At 32.0% G+C, this 17549-nt stretch overlaps 1 protein-coding gene across 1 annotated transcript; it reads right to left on the bottom strand.

Annotated features, from left to right (window-relative positions):
• Positions 1 to 14321: 14321 nt before the first annotated feature.
• Positions 14322 to 17020, bottom strand: LOC114387623 (transcription factor JUNGBRUNNEN 1-like). The gene is made up of 3 exons (XM_028347825.1): positions 16723 to 17020; positions 15602 to 15924; positions 14322 to 15017 (listed from the first exon to the last, which is right to left on the bottom strand). The coding sequence occupies exons 1-3, from the start codon at positions 16934 to 16936 to the stop codon at positions 14598 to 14600; spliced, it is 957 nt and encodes a 318-aa protein (XP_028203626.1). The 5' UTR covers positions 16937 to 17020; the 3' UTR covers positions 14322 to 14597.
• Positions 17021 to 17549: the final 529 nt, after the last annotated feature.

Consider the following 17549-nt stretch of genomic DNA (forward strand, 5'->3'; position numbering starts at 1 on the left):
TATGCACTGTAAACAAGAATAAATATCTATGACTATTTTGTAAGGGTTTGAGTACCCTTATGTATTCAATCATTATCAATAATTTCTTTGCTTACCAAAACAAAATGATGAGGTAGTGGTGGCTTTAGATGAGGATCTCAGATCTAGGACAGTTCAGCTTTAACAGAGTGAGTCAGAAAGTGGTGTATGGCGGCTAAATATTTCAAACAAAAAGATGAACCTTGGCAACTAAACTGAAAAGCATTTCTTGATCTCTCTAATCCAGAGATGAATGAAAAATGACTTTGAAGCTTACAATGTGTTCACTTTGTAAATTACTGCAAAATGTGACACCACAGTGTGTCTTGGTCATCAAGATCTGGTGGTGGCACAATGACGAGGCATTCAATTGATCACAATTCAATGAGATGCCAAATTCAAAAGTGAGTGGTGCTCGCTTTTTCTTAGAGCCACCACCTAAAGCCACATAATAGTGCTCACCTTTTTCGAAAACTACCATTTAATGCCACAAAATATATAGAAAAGTAACACAACATGCGATGGTAAAATAATAATATATCGATTTCTTTCGTTTTATTATTTTAAAAATAATATAACAAAAATGATATGTAAACATCATAATCTATAATGTGAAAGTGAAAGGAAAAGATCAAGAAGTTTCTATATGAGTGTTGTGAGACCTATTATAAGAACAATCAAACAATTTTTAATTAAACAATATCAGTGTGGTAAGATCTGTCAAAATATCAAGAGGCTAGAAAACATTTTACAGAATGATAAGAGCTTTTGTTTTTGGAAAAACATATCTGTCTTCTAGGGCTTTTCTTTCTTAAATAGATAGCAAAATATATGCTCTTCAAGGAGATTGAGAGATTACAAGAGTTATATAAGGAAGGGAGGGATTCTAGGAGATTTCCTATTATCAGAGATATGCACGGGAAGGAGAGATTATGGAGATTTCCTAACAGCTATAAACCTATTAAAATAGGTAATAAATTGCAGCTATAAACCTATTAAAATAGGTAATAAATTACATTAATATACATTAACATCCCCCCTCAAATTGATGTTGGTAATTCAACCAACAATAATTTGTCAACAAGAAACTGATGGCGCTGTCTAGTCATAACTTTGGTAAGGATATCAGCCACTTGAAGATCTGTGGAGATGTAAGGAAGTGAGATAACTTTACTGGTCAAGGCTTCCCTGATATAATGATAATCAACCTCAATATGCTTGGTTCATTCGTGAAACATAGGATTTGCAGCAATCTGAATAGCACTTGTATTATCAGCATGAAGAGGGGTAGAGCTAGGCTGTGAAAATCCAAGCTCCTCCAAAAGATTGTGTAACCACACAATTTCAGAACAAGCAAAAGAAATTGAACGATATTCAACCTCAGTAGAAGATTTAGAAACACAATCATGTTTCTTACATTTCCAAGAAATGAGGGCACCGCCAAGAAACATACACCAACCTGTAGTAGACCGATGGGTAAAGTTGAGCCTCGAAGAAAGAATAACCCACGTGTAAGGGACCTTATAAGATAGTGGATAATGCAACAAATAGCAGCAAGATGAAGATGTCTAGGAGAAGACATAAACTGGTTGACTTGAACAACATATGATATGTGAGGTCGAGTTGTCGTTAGGTAGATAAGACTTCCTACCAAACGCCGATAGAGAGTTGGATCAGCCAAAAGATCCCCTTAAGCTTTCCTGTATTTGACGTTTACGTCCATAGGAGTATCAACTGAAGTAGTGCCTTCCAAACCAGCCAAAGTTATCAAATTTTAAATGTACTTATGCTGGTTTAAAAATATGTCATTGGATCGATGATGTACCTCCAATCCTAAAAAATATGTGAGTTGGCCAAGATCTTTCATGCGAAATGTTGCATGTAGCACGACTTGAAGCTTAGTAATCAATCCATTATCAGTTCCCGTAATGATTAGATCATCCAGATAAGTTCTCAAACCAAGCCCGAGGAGCCTGTTTAAGCCTATATAAAGAACGTCGTAGTTTACAAACATCATCAGGAGAGGGAGTAGTCATTCCAAATGGAAGCTTCATGTAGATTTCTTCTTTGAGATCACCATGAAGAAAGACATTCTTCACATCCATTTGATGCAGCGGCCAAGATTTAGAAGCAGCAATGGCGAGGATGGTTTGAATGGTAGTCATCTTGGCAACAGAACCAATGTCTCCTCATAATCAACCCCATATTCCTATTTATTACCAAGGGCTACTAATCAAGCTTTATAGCAGTCCAAAGAGCCATCAAAACGAAGCTTGATAGAGAAAACACATTTACTTCCAATAGGTTTGACTGTGGGAGGGCAAGAAACAATGTCCCAAGTTTGATTCTCTTGAAGTGCTCGTAGTTCTTCTTGCATTGCTTGTTTCCAACATTCATGTTCCATAGCCTGTGTGTAATAAGAGGGAATGCAAATAGAAGACAAGGTAGCTGATAGAGATACAGGTGTATAAAAACCATACCAATCAGGGGGTTTAGATGGTCGAATGGACCGGTGAAGAGGTATGACAGGAGTGATAAGATCTAGTGTCGAGGCAGAATCATGAAGTGAACTAAAATCAGCTGGACGACGTCTTTTATACACAAAACCAAGCTTGAACCGTTCCACAATTGTGGAAGAATATGAAAAGTGTGGCATAGGAGATAAAGAGGAAGATGGTGGGTCAATAAACCATGGCAAGAAATATTGATTTTCAAAGAAAACCACATTCCTAGAGATTCTAATACGACAGGACTGTGGATCATAACAAACATACCCTTTTTGAGTAATAGCATATCCTAGAAAAGCACACTTAACAAATTGGACAATAACACATAAATATAGTTCCTTATATGTTTCTTATGCTATTTTCCAATCAGAATTAGTTTTATCTCAAGAATCTGTAGTAAAAGTTTTAGCATAGGTTACTAAGGCGAAACTCCTATTTTGATTAGAGAACACCAAGTGTGATAACTGCTAAATAAATGTGCTTTTGATAATGAAAAATAAAGTGAAATTGTCTTTAAAAACAATTATTTAGCAGTTATTCGTGCTTAATTGTTAGGAATTGATGTTTTTCCAAATTATGGCCTGCATATATAAAAACTAGAGGGATTAAAAGCAAAAAAGCTACAAAAATTACAAAAAGTTGAGGATTTAGCATGAGGCCCAGCCCAAGGTGCGCTAAGCGCACAACACACGCTAAGCGCAAAAGCATGCACTTGCGATGAGTGAGCAGAGTGCGCTAAGCGAGAGTACGAAGGCCCAAATTCACTTCAACAACTATAAAAAGAGAGTCAAGCCAAGGAGAAAGGACACACCGAGTCTCAGAGCACTCTCATACCTACCTAAAGCCTGAGAACTCTTCCTTAGGGAATTCTCTTCTCTCTCTCATCATTTTTTTCTATTCCCTTCTTCCATCCCTTCTCCTCCACCAATTCTTATACCCCCATTTCAGTGTAAGGACCTCAATGGCTATGAGATGCTAAACCCCTAGTTAAGGCCTGATAGGCCTAAAAAGCCAAAGAGATGTATGATGTACTCCATATTTATCAATGCACATGTGTTTCTATCCTATTGTCTTTTCTTATTTATATTCTCATGCATTGCTTATATTTACATTATATTAGGGGTTAGATGCTCGGCAGAGGGTAACTTCTAATAGAAATACAAAGAAAATATGCATGTATCAGTTTTAGGGGTTAGGCGCTCGACAGAGGATAACTTATAATAGAACAAAAAGAAAAGATATCATAATGAAATCATTACTAGACATAGGATGATAACATTATGCACATGCATTAAAGCACACATCTAGAATCAAAGCTTCATGCATTTTATCTATTGAATCTTTACAAAGGCATTTGGGAGATAGGTAGGTAAAATAGGTTTGTCATTATGATGCATCAAGGGCAAGTAATCGAATAGATGTGAGTAGGATAAATTCACCTAATTGATAAAGAAAAATCCAAAAATCATAGATCCTAGGCAAACAAGGCATGCTAGATCCTAACATTCTCATTCTATTGACTTCTCTAATTAGTTATTTTGCTTTCTATTATTTTCTCTACCATTAGCTGTTATCTATTACCATTCTTTTACTTATTTTACATCACTCTTTATTTCTTCCTTACGAATTGAAAATTATACAATAAAAGTACAAATCAAAATCCTTATGAAATTCGACACTTGGACTTCCGAGTTTTACTACTTGAACATTTGGTGCACTTGCCAAACCGTTAACAAAGTGCTTCTAAGTCTTGTATTCCAAGTTTTAACTAAAACCTCTTGGTCTTGTCCTGCCTCTCAAAGTGTACTAATCTATTGCTTATCATGCAAACTGCAAAGAAACCATTACCTTATTTCTTAATGCTTTCAATTGATTCTCATATTCTTGAGCCTTCTGAGTCAGTTCTGCTTTAGCATCTTCAGCCTATATTGAAGGGCCAAATATTTCATAATACATACAACATGAAACTAATTTCTCCAAGGATAAAACTTAACCATTTTTAGTGTTATTTTCCAATTAGAAATATGTCAAGTACCTGAGTGATAAAAGTTTCATCATAGATTACCCAGGTTTCAGTTGAAACTCCTCATGAAATTTATGACCAACATGGTGTATTATGAAGCTGATGGTTATGTAGAATATACAAATGACTAAAACTAATCACTTAAAGACAAGAACACCATATATTTGGAAAATGTTGATAGACAAATAGTATTTAACATGAATTTTCAAGGAAAAGGTCTTCCATACAAAAGTTAAGATTAAACTTTAGGACAAAGATATAATGTCTCAAGTTCTTTTGACATTATTCTCTAGTTAACATCAGTATTTCTTCTTAGTAACTAGTAACTACTACTATGAAATGCCAATTTTGATTAGAGAGTAGTACCAACACTTTTTATAATAGCTTTTTAGTAGTACAAGCTAGGACATTACAAATTTTGTTTCTTAGGAAATTCAAGTTACAAATAAGTTTTCTTAATTGTTAACATAACCATGTCACCATGTTTAATATTGTATGCTTAAACACACAAGTCTGAGTTCAATAAAATTCATCGGACTTGCCATAATAGGGGTACTTAACTGTCCTAAAAGATATTGTGACACCATCTACCCCACACATATATGTACTAATAATAAAAGAAATAATTAAAAAAAATTAAACTTAATTCAAGTTTTTAAAACATATTTAAATACAAGCCTTTCAAGAGGGTAGCAGGCTCACATTCACCTTTCTAACATCATCATAAAACTTTTCTAAATAAATAATAAATTCACTTCGGCTCAAACAAGGCCGTCTATAAAACCCTATACCCCAATGCCACATCCTATCAGAGCATTCTGTCCCGACGTCCTTCAGCACATGGTTCCTTAAAGCAATTCACCTAGTCATCTGCTCCACCGAACACAAAGTTCAAGATCATCACAGGATCCAAACACAAACAACACACGGGGAGTGAGTTATCACATTCCTAACTAATAGAGAAACAAGACAACTAGATATACATATCATATAAACCAAATAAAACTTAATTACACGTAATTCACGTAATTCCACCACTTTGTCATTCAAAGTTCACTTTTTAATCATCAATCACATTACACAAGAATCACACGCTCTGACCAAGACATAATAACACATCAATTTTATAATAAACAATTAGCAAGCGCATGAGACAGTTATGCTAAGACTCAAGCCTATATGCAATGTGGTACCATGTCAGTGAAAAACCATCCTGGGGCGCTTAGGAGTACATAACAAGACACACCAAACAATGGGTTTGTCAGGTCGCTCTCACTAAGTAAGATCATAGGGAGACCAGTCAGGGTCACGATGTTTTGCGAGAATGCTCCAACCATATGGGATCAACATAGGCTTAAAGGAGCACTCAAACCCGGTGACTTCCAAGGCCTACACTCTGAAGAGTCCGTCAGGGCCTCTCCCTCCTGATTCAGGTCCAACCCCTAAAATAATTTTAGCACACAGACACTGCTCGTGAATTATACAATACTCATGACCTCACACTTGTGTGTTAAACACATACAACATATTGCGCTACAATTTAACACTGGTTCCTAAATAGGAACCTACACTTTCTCTTTAACACTGCGCATTTACACTTTTCTCAAGATAACACTGGTCGGATTATTGTACAATTCACAGCTTACACACAAATAATGTCACATCAAGAGTTAATCACACACTTATTCACAACCAAAACTCATTCACAATTTCACATTTCATAATGTCACAATCCACCATCACATGCTTTCACGTATCTCACAATTCAACACATATTCTACTTTACACTTTTACTCAATCTCAATAACAATATTATAATCTCAAGGCAACATATTATTCCATAATTCATCACATATTTCATTTATAAACACTGCTCATGAATTATACAATACCACGACCTCACACTCATGTTTCAAACATGTTTAACACAATTGCGCTACAATTTAACACTGGTTCCTAACTAGGGACCTATATTTTCTCTTTAACACTGCACATAAACACTGGCCGGGTTATTGTATAATTCATAGCTCACGATATAATTACTGTAACATCAAGTGTTAACACATCCACTTATTCACAATCGAATATCATGCCCACACTTTAACATCTCATAACATCACATCAACCATCTCATAACATTCCCAATGATATTCATAAGGTACAACATACACATGTTCATGAAATTTAACCATAATATTCTCAAACTCCAACACTTAATAATTTTTGGAATCATACTATAACACTCTACAATATTATTTACATAAATTATTAATATAAATAACTACCTCTATATCTATAAACTAGCATACATCATATTGAATCACAAATTTCAAAGTAAGCTTTCAATGCACAAATTCTAAATAATTATATGAACACTTTGGTCAGTTTCAATTATGATATTAATTTTTTTTAATTATATATAAAAACCTAAACAACAAGAAAAAGAGAAAATACAAAATCAATATCTCTCTCTAAATTTCTCCTTACTTTATTTCATCAATTCATATTAATTAGAAAAAATACTCGATTTATAGGGTTCACGCTCAACACAATAGCATATCAATTTCACAAAAATTGGTCTGTTAAACATATATAATTCACTGTAATAATTATAAGGATAAAATGAAAATTGCAAAAACACCCCAAAACCCATTCTAATTGGTATCTCTAAGGATCCCTACACATGTTCTCATTAATTCCCAACTGTGAATAACTCATCCCTTACCTCTAAGCGGACTCACGTGTCTTCCGACAACGATAGCAACATCTCTAGCGGTTCTCTGAGATTCCTTCAGTTATTTCTCCGACTGCTTCGATAGAATTCTCAAACATCAGAGAGACGGAGAAGAGATTGAAACCTCCACTTGTACTATCTTCATGCGATTCCTTTTTCTACCTCCAAGAATATTATCTCGCAAATCCCAACGGTGGAAGTGTGCGAAATTGAATTTTGAACAGCATATCCAAATTTCATGAAAATCCAACGGTTAACGAAACTGGGATCATAATTTTACTGAGACCATTTTGGGTTTTTGCGGGAAAGGAAAAGGCTACAATGCTAAAGGTATTTCTCTCAGCTCAAACATGATATCAAAATTTCCAACGGTGACAATGCTCGGAATTGAGATGCAAACTTAGTACTCAAATTTCACGACGATCCAACGGTAAACGAGTCCGAGATCATCGTTTTTCTGAGACAGGTTAGGTGGCCTACGAGAAAAGAGAGGGTTTTGGGAGAAGAGAGAAAAAACGAAATTGTGAGGCAGAGGAGGCTGAGGAGTCAGTCTGAAAACTGACCTAGCATGTTGCTATTTATACCTAGGGACATTTACGACCTATTATTTACTCTTTTTATTTATTTATTATTTATTATTTTATAAAAACAAACTTTATTTTATTCTCTATCAAACAAATAAATAAGATATCATTTTTATTTTCTCTCAAATCATTATTTTAATTAATAATTATATCTCCTTATTTATTTATTTATAAAATCTCATCATTTTTTTAAACTCCATTTATTTATAAATAACAATCATTTTTAATCTAGTTTACGAAAATTGAGATGTTATAGATATATTTAGAGTAGTAGAGTTATTTTGTAATTGGTTAAAAGTCTAAATTAAAATAGTATAAAAATCTTTACACTAACAGGGTATCAATTTAAACTCAACAACAATAATAATGCCTGATTTATTACAAAGTTAGGCATCTTATACCTTCTCTAGGTTAGATATTTCAAACCAGGGCAATCCCATTCCATCCAAAGCTTTTAGAAATGATTTAACATTTTCTGATTGTGATGACAGAAAATTATTTGGTTCACTAACCTACATAAGAGAATCCATGCTAAAAGGTATATCTCAAATCAAGTTGCCAATTACAGTTAGAATTAGTAAAAGGTTAAAAAGAGTTACCACATTCACGGTACCATGTTGTAGCTTCTTCAGTATCTGGCACAAAATTGTACCATTGCTCAAGCATGTTCTTAATTCACCATCCTTGACATTTATTGGAAGGTTCAATTAGGGGACAAGACTAGTTAACCATTGAACCAAAAGCAATCAATGTTTGGCTAAAAATATTCAAGTAGAAGGAGATCGACATATGAATGAATACATAACATGCAAATTGCTAATTGGTGTACTGACTAAGTCACATTTCATTACCTTCCACCTCACCATAGAAGGATAGAAAATTCCCATTTTCATTGGATAGAAAATTACTAATATGGCTAGTTCCTTAACCTATCATTCACAGTACAGTTATTAAGGCAAACGAGAAAATAAGGTAAAAGGATACAAATAAAAGGTGAAATTGGGCATAAACTCACCTTCAATCACATTGCTTTTGTGCTTTTGTATCCAATATATGATAATCAAGCGAGAATATCCTATGGCTAACCAATGAAAACAACCTATTAGAGAATAATATTCACCACTATGCTTACACCAAAGATTAAAAAATAGAACATTAAAAAACTATAAGAACTGTAAGAAAATAAAAGCCAATGTACCTTTTCCAGTTTGTGCAATAGGTAACTCTTGAACTGATGAACACGACATCCACTTGATGTTTGATCCATTTTACAAACACCATGTTTGAGTGTGAGATCTTCAATCTTCTTCGTGAACTCTTTGTCAGAGAAATGTTCCAAACTAGTGCTGCAAGTCCTTCTCAAACTCCCCCTACACGTGAGGATAATGAAGAAGAAGCTACAATGGTTCATGAAATGACACACTAGGGTTCAAGCGGTTCACAAAATGACACAGTAGGGTTCACATTTTGGACGATGAAGGGGAAGAGATTGTAAAAGTGAGGGTTTAAGAAGAAGAAGAAGGGGAATGAGGAAGAACGTGTTACAAACCATTGCAACCACTTCTCTGGCGAGATTCTGGAAAGCCTCGGGTTTAAGCAGCGCTACCTAGGTATGTAAACTCTAGAGGAGAGGAAGGGGCGCGATGTGAAGAGGAATAGGCACGAGTGTAAATGAAAAATAAAGGCCTACAACGATTCCTATATAAGACCGACTTTGAATATCTTAGTTTAAAGATGGTTTTGACAAAAATCATCTTTGAAAAGATATTTCAAAGACGGTTTTACAATAACTGACTTTGAAAATTTTAGATTATTTACAAAAATGCCACCATATTTTTGAAGATGACGATTTTTTCTAGGACCATCCTTGATACAGTGCCGTAGTAGCCTTATTTTGTAGTAGTAAATGTAAAAACTAACCTAATATGTCTCAATTTATAATTAGGATACTCTTAGTTTATTATTCACTCTATTTTTTTATTTTAAAAAAAAGAAACTATATTTTACTCCATATCAAATGAATAAATAAAATATTTTTTATTATTTTCTAAGAACATATATTTATTTTATTTACCTTAAAATTATTATTTTAATTAATAAAATTATTTCTTCTTATTTATTTAATTAAAAATCTCATTATTTTCTTAAACTTTATTTATTTTTAAATAAAAATCTTTTTTAATTTATTTTACGAAAAAATGAGATTGTTACATTCTACCACATAGATCCATCTCATGTGAGGAAGCACAGTGGAAACTACGAGCAATCCTTTGCAAAACATGAGGGAGAGCCTAGGTGCAAAAAATGAAAAGATGCTCTAACTGAAGTAGACAATTTAGTTGGGTGGGACTCTCGAACTTATAGGTAAATAAAATAAATTGAGTAAATTTTCGGATTGTGAAAATGAGAAAGTCATTGTATTGTTTTAAAATGAGTTGTGGCCAAATCTGGTTCTAAATTGAGCATATTCCAATCATTTGTTATTGTACAACTCATTTTAATTGGATTGGAATAGGTCTCTGATTGTATTGTATAACTCCTTTTTTTGGTTTCCGAAATCACCAATTCAAAAGATAAAAATAAAAACATTCAGGAAAGCATCTAAGAGGCAACTTGAGAAATACAAGAATCATCATCTTTTTTTTGTGTGTGTGTATAACCCTCTTAGCCCGGGATTAATGGACTAGTCTGCTGATCCAATAATAGTAAAAATTTAAAAATGAAAAAAATTGGAAAGCTGATTTTATATATATATATATATATATATATATATATATATATATATGTATGTATGTATATATATAGGAAAGCTGAAATTATCTAAGATTAATGAAACATATAATAAAATATATATGAATTCATGAAATAGTAAAGTTTAAAAGAAAACTTTATCTACATAAATAAAACATAAAAAATTAATATCTCTAGCATTTTTATATCAAGAAATTATAAATATAAATATACTAAGAAAATAGTCAAAACATACTAAACACTAAGTAGTAATTATTTAAATACTTAATAATCCCAACCACACATCAAGTAGTTTTAAGTAAATGAAAGTATAATATTGTAAAATAATAAATATTTTTTAATAAGTTTAATTGGTCTCTGGGTTAAAAGGAACATACCAAACAAACTTGCGTTTATGGACTAATATTTTAGTTAGTCCTAAATCGGATCATTGCTTGGTCTGCTTGGCGTATAAGGTCTTTTTTTTAATTGTTTCCAAATTTAATTTCTTTTTGATTCGCCAAGAAAGCAATTTTATTAAGTAAATATAAGAAGTATTGATAATTGATGCATTCAATATAAAATCACCCTATTCAAGAACATGTAACAAATTAAAAGACAAACTAACAAATTATACTGACTACATCATTAGATAACTTAGAAATTGTACTTTACCTTGCATTGAGAGCTTCAACAAATGAACAGGGATATATTGCTTTTTTCCGACTTCGACCAACAAGAATCATGATTAAGATCTAATTTTTATGTAGATTGGGAAAAAATATCCAAATCTTTTTTTTTTCTTTCATTTTTAACAACATACCTACAAAAGTTGAATGAGCAATGTAATCTGAAAAGGAACAATGTCAAAAGTCAGCGATGCACACGCATATGCATGGGAAAAGGAGGTGATCCATCGATTCCTAACGATCGTTAGTCATTACACAAGGGACAAAGCAATCAACGCAGGCCAAGCACAACCTTTCTCCTTGCAGAATACAACTTGTTTGGGACTGCAAAGTTCAAATATAAACTTTGTTGTAAAATTTACTTCTTTCATTCCATTATGTTTGATATTTTAATAAAAGGTTAATATATATTTCAAGTTTCTAATAAATTAATAAATTTTATTTTAATTTTTTAATAACTTACTAAATTTTTTAGATGCCTGTAGAATTATTATTTTATAATATCAATAAAATTTTAAAAAAGTATGAATATAATTAATAGGAAGTATAAAATATATTTGTGATTCTTAATAAACACTTGAATTTTATGTTTATTTTTTTTAATTTTTGTTCCTGATAAAATAATAATTTTATTTTTGATCTTTTATTTTTTTTAATCTCTAATGAATAAGTAAATTTTACATTTTTTTCTAATAAAAAATTTCATTTGTTATTATTTTTTTATAATGATTTTTGTGCTACCAATTTCAATTGGATTGGAAAATGTCTCTTCAAGATATGCCTTCTCAAAACTTTTGGGTGTGAAGTTGGAAGACACCTTTATTCTGTCTCTTCTGCTGTATTGGTAAAAGGGGAGAAAGGTATATGATATTGGAATGAGAATGTTTCTCATTTTTATTATATTTTTTGTTCAGCTTACAATTTTCTACTCTTTTCCCTTTGTTACAGGATCTAATTCTTTATATGAGAATGTGGTGCTTAACAAAATTTGAAAATGCCTTGCCCCCTTAAATTTGTTGGCATTTTCATAGATTGACGTTGAATAGGATATTAGGATCCCTACAAAATCTAGAGGGGGTAAATCTTGATGGCATTGGTCCGCATTGTCTTTTTCTATAGTTTTCTAAGAAGACTCTAATCACTTATTTACCTTATCATCAGAATTCTCAGACGAATTGGTTTGAGGAAATATGCCAATTAACTATCCCTAACAAACTATTAAGAACTAACTAATATGTCTAACTAATCACACTACTCCTAACATACCTCTTGTTCTTTCTCTTACAATAATATTTTGGATAATATTTTTCATTGGCTTGGTTTCTCTTTTGTGTTGCCTTCTTCTTATAGGTTATAATTTGTTCAATTTGGTCAGCTTAGGTGTGTAAAGTAAGGAAATTATCTTTATTAATTTGGCATGCGGTTGTCTTGTTTATTTAGTTTCTAAGGAATGATATATTGTTCTATAGGAAAAAAGCATGATATTATTTTCACTCAAAGTTAGATCTCGACATGGATTATTGAGAAAAAAAATTACAATTCTGATTTTTTTTTCCTGACTTGTGGCTGATGCCTTTCTGTATTCCTCTGATTGTAAGCCTAATGGTGTAATGGTTTACATGAGAATAACCCTTATATATACTCCCTCTTATGATATCTTTATCTTTGCTTTTCACAAAAACAGGTAATAAAATTTATAATCATTTATAAAATAAACATTTTCTTGAGCCCTTAATTCTTTTATCCGAAAATTAACATTTAAAAATATTATATTATCCATAATCATCTTTTAATATTATTTTTCTTTCTGTTTCTCTATATCATATAATCTATCTATGCACATATTGTTTCCCTTTTTAATCCTACATCATATCTCTCATTTTTCTATGAAACGTTATACGAATATACTGTACAAGTAAATTTCTCTTTGAGAAAATTAACAAGATTTTTTTAAACTCAATTGACGAGATATATCTTGTTGGAATTGCACAAACATTACATTTTATACCTACATTAGTATTAATTTTCATATCTGCAAGTTGATGACTTTTCTTTTCTTCTAAAAATCAAGATTTCTAAATGAGTTGAATATGGAAGAGCTACGTTGTTCTGACAGAATACTTCAAATGAATTAATATCTATCATTTATTTACTAATTATTAACGAGGGTTTAAATATATTTTTGTTCACATATTAGTGTTTTTTATTTTTGGTCCTTGTAATTTTTTTTATTTTAAGTTTTTATACGTTTGTGTCTTTTTAATTTTAGGTTTTAGTTTTTGTTAGTTTGTGTTTTTCTAATTTTAATTTCTTTAACATTCTAATTTTTTTTACTTATAATTTTCATAAATTTGTGCTTATAGAAATTGAAATTAAAAAAAAAATAAAAATTTATAAAGACTAAAAATTAAAAAAAACTTATAAAAATTAAAATTAAAAAAAATACAAACATGGATTAAAATTAAAAAAAATAAACTTAAAAAAGTCAAAAATAAAAAAGTTCTCACTTATGGGACAGAAACATATTTAAACTGATTAATGAATGCCATAAGATGGAAAGCAGAAAGATTATTACAAAGGAATATACTTAACATGTGTGAGCGAGTGTGTATTATTGATAAACCAATTAATTAACAAACTGAACTATAGAAGAATGACAGAAAGAGTATATTCTGCAACTGTCATTTCAATGGTATGAACTCTGAACAATGAGCTTCCATTGCAATTATATAAAAAAAATTATATACGTAGGCTTACTAAATCATAAAAGAGAAAAAAAAAAAAGGTTAACTATTATAACCCAAATAGTAACTTAGTTATATGTGCCAGGATTAATCGACCGTAGGATTTAGGAGGCTGAAGTAGATGCATAGAGATTTATGTTCCATTTTTATTATCGCTATTGTATAAAAAAATAGTAATTAAGTTACAAAGTAATAGCGACTAAAAGATAATTCATCGTGAATCAATTTTATTTTACGGTAACATCCTGAAATCAAATTAAATTAAGTTAAATTAACACTTTTACAAAGAAAATTTAAAAAGATTTTTTGTATATATGAACTAGTAAGAAGCAACAAATTCATACATATCATGTCAACAAGTCTGCTACTAAAAGTTATGACCACCAACATCAATACTCTCTAATACATGCAAACGCACTCATTAGGATTTACTTGCTCTAGTTCTTTTTATAAGAAACTAATTTTAGTGTGTCTAAAACTTGTTTCTTGTAAAAAAGACTGGGAGGGAGTATATTTCATTCTAATTAACATCTAATCAACCCAACATGGAACCATGCACATCTTTTATCTACAAGCTAGGCGAATCAACCGCAAACTTCACTAAAGATCCAAGCTCATCCCAGTTATCAAACGTGAAGAAGTCGTTCCCAGGTGGGTTGTTAATCCAAAAGTTAGAAGATGGTGAAGTTAGTTGTTGAGGTTGCTGATGCTGCTGTGCCACCGGAGCACACAACTGATGATGAGTCATCACATGATACTGATTCCTTTGATCACTGTTTGTGTAGTTAATGGTAGGTTTCTGCTCATTGTGATAGTGGCCACCAAAGTTTATATATGATTCTTGATTAGTAGTATTGAACTCCACATTGCTCATTCTTGAACTCTTGTCATGAATGGATTGGCGCTTAGCTGATATTTGTTTCAAGTCTGGCGTGTGCTTCCTCTGTGAGACATTTCTCTTGAAAATTCGACACAATGTCCAAATTTCCTGCACATTATAAGAAAGTGAATTAGTTAGTCTGTGTTAAGGTTAAGACACATAATAACGATGAAAAGAAATTACTATTATCAAAGAAAGTTGTGAACATTGGAAATTTTTATAATTTGTTCGTGATACTAAGAATGATCAAGAAATAACGTACAGAAAAAGTTACCCTTATATGAATTTATATACTATATAGTTTGGTTTTCAAATTCGAAAATGATTCTTGGACATCCTATGGGTTTACTTATACACATTGAGAGAGATAAAAAAAAAAAAGAAAAAAGATAAGTAATTGATGATATAATGTGATAAAAAAATAAATAGGAAAAAAATGAGAAGTGTCAGCTAGATGTCAGTAAAGTATGGATGTCTATATATCATCATTCAAATTAGACACCAATTCCTTAAAGCAAAAGAAATTATACATAAGGACATAATTAAAATCAGACTTTTAAAGTACATATAGATTTGAGGAAAAAAACTACTATAGCAACTACAAATGGTTTGAACCCTATAATCATGCTAATTAAGGTTAACTGAGAAACAATGTATTAGAAAAAGTTTACTTGTATATATAAATTTCTTACGGCTTCTTGGGGAACATCTACGTAATTCTTGGAGCTGCGAAGGTTGGTGTTGTTGTTGTCTGTGTTAGAAGGAAGGCGAAACTCGTGCATCATCCAATCAGTTTTGATGCCTTTGCCTGCACTGCCACGGTAATACACTAGTGTTTTTTTGAGGCCAATGCAGTCATTGCCTTCTCCTCCATGTGAGTACACTGGCTTGTCTATGCCAGTTGCTTTCCAGAACCCTGAGCCAGTGACTCTGTTAGGCCTTATGCTGTTCCTATACTTCCTCCCTCTTCTGCAAAAGAAGTACCCTTCTTTCTCTCCTCCAGTGGCACTGGTTTCTGCATATGCACAAATGGTTGCAATCAGAAGATGATTAATTATATAGTTGGCTTAACGAAAAAGAAGAATAAGGGTAGAGGAAAAAAAATAAAAGAAACAAAGTTTCACTAAGCTGAAAAGTAGGTTAATTCATTAGAATACTTGAAGTTCTATTGTGATTGACTATTGTGTATCAAGATGTTAGGTCTGAAATTTGAAGAATATTTATATGTATGATTTTTCTTACAAAAATAATGATAATGACTAAATCTGGGTTATATATAAGCTTGTTTTTTGTTCTTCTTGTAGTTGCTCATGAGAGAGAGAAAGAGAGAGTTCAGGAGAAACTCTTCTGATGTGTCTTGGTTTGAAAGGAAAGCCTCACAGTTTGTAAGCTGAATATTAAACAGAATACATGAGTGCTAGAAAGAGATGATATATTTCCATACAATTAAGGACTCATGCAAGTGTGATTTCATTTACCCCAAATGAATCAAAGTTGATCCTCTCTATAGTGAGGCCAAAAAGTAGATATGTTTATGTTTACCCATCTTAATCAAACTTTATAGTATGCATATAAGTGTGATGATCATACATACTTATAGAATCTAGCCAAAGAGGCAAGTAACTTAATCATGGGTACCATTTTTTCTAGCTAAATATCTCAGATGAAGACCCTACTCTTAATATTTCCTTTATTTGTAAGAAAACCATCTAGAATTTTGAAGTTATACTGAAGAGAAATAGAAGAAGATCAAGAAATTAATTAAAAGGGTAGCCAAGCTATAATTAATTTAGAGTGCAAACAACAAACATACTCGGAAGATCCCAAGGATCGTATTTGTAAATATCAATCTGTTTGATGAGCTCGATGCTGATGGGTTTCTTGTCAAGCTTCCTTTGAAGATAGAAACTAACAAGTTCTTCATCTGTAGGGTGGAATCGAAACCCCGGAAGAGGAACATCATCATCATCCACATACTCATGATGATCATAATCAATATCCTTGTTGAAATCTTCGTTCACACCCATCTTATCTTCTCTCTCTATCTTTCTGTGTGTATGTGTTTGTTTTTCTCTTGCTTTTGGCTGAATAAAAGGGAGAAGAAAGAAAAAAAGAGTGGTGAAACAATTTCAATGAAGTGGAGAACCTTCTTTCCATTATTAATATAGTGTGAAGAGAGTCCAAGGACAATACCGATGAGTAGTATTTCATGCAAGTCAAGTCATGAGCTCTGACTTGTGCCCTCATGATGTTTTGGTGTTGGACTCGTTCTATTGTATAATTTAAAGTCACGATTTAGGACGTGTAAATATTCTTTAATAATAAATTTATTTAACGCATAGAATGGATCTCTTCCGTTCAAGTACTTTTCTTCCCTGTAATAGAAGCTGCCAATAATTGCTCCTAATTCATGGGTTGAACTTGAATTATAAATGAGACAGACCTATATTTGTATCATTTGCCATTGGATGGAGACCATTAATTTCGATCGATCACGCTGAGCAATAGGCCTAGGGTTATTATCATCATAAATGGACTAATTATATTTCGATCTCACTTTATCATAATTTTTCTTATTTTTTTCTTTATTTTCCTTAACATTATTAATTATATCTATCAGTTTTTTTTTTCTTTCTTACT

This window comes from Glycine soja, chromosome 15 (assembly GCF_004193775.1).
Source record: "Glycine soja cultivar W05 chromosome 15, ASM419377v2, whole genome shotgun sequence".
NCBI lineage: Eukaryota > Viridiplantae > Streptophyta > Magnoliopsida > Fabales > Fabaceae > Glycine > Glycine soja.

Bases quoted from the DNA above. Each gene is read 5' to 3' on its own strand.
- LOC114387623 (XM_028347825.1), bottom strand. From the start codon at position 16,936: ATGGGTGTGAACGAAGATTTCAACAAGGATATTGATTATGATCATCAT. The intron at 15,925-16,722 runs GTATGTTTGTTG...GTGCATATGCAG, and splicing joins CGATCCTTGGGATCTTCCGA to AAACCAGTGCCACTGGAGGA. The intron at 15,018-15,601 runs GTAAGAAATTTA...TATAATGTGCAG, and splicing joins TAGATGTTCCCCAAGAAGCC to GAAATTTGGACATTGTGTCG.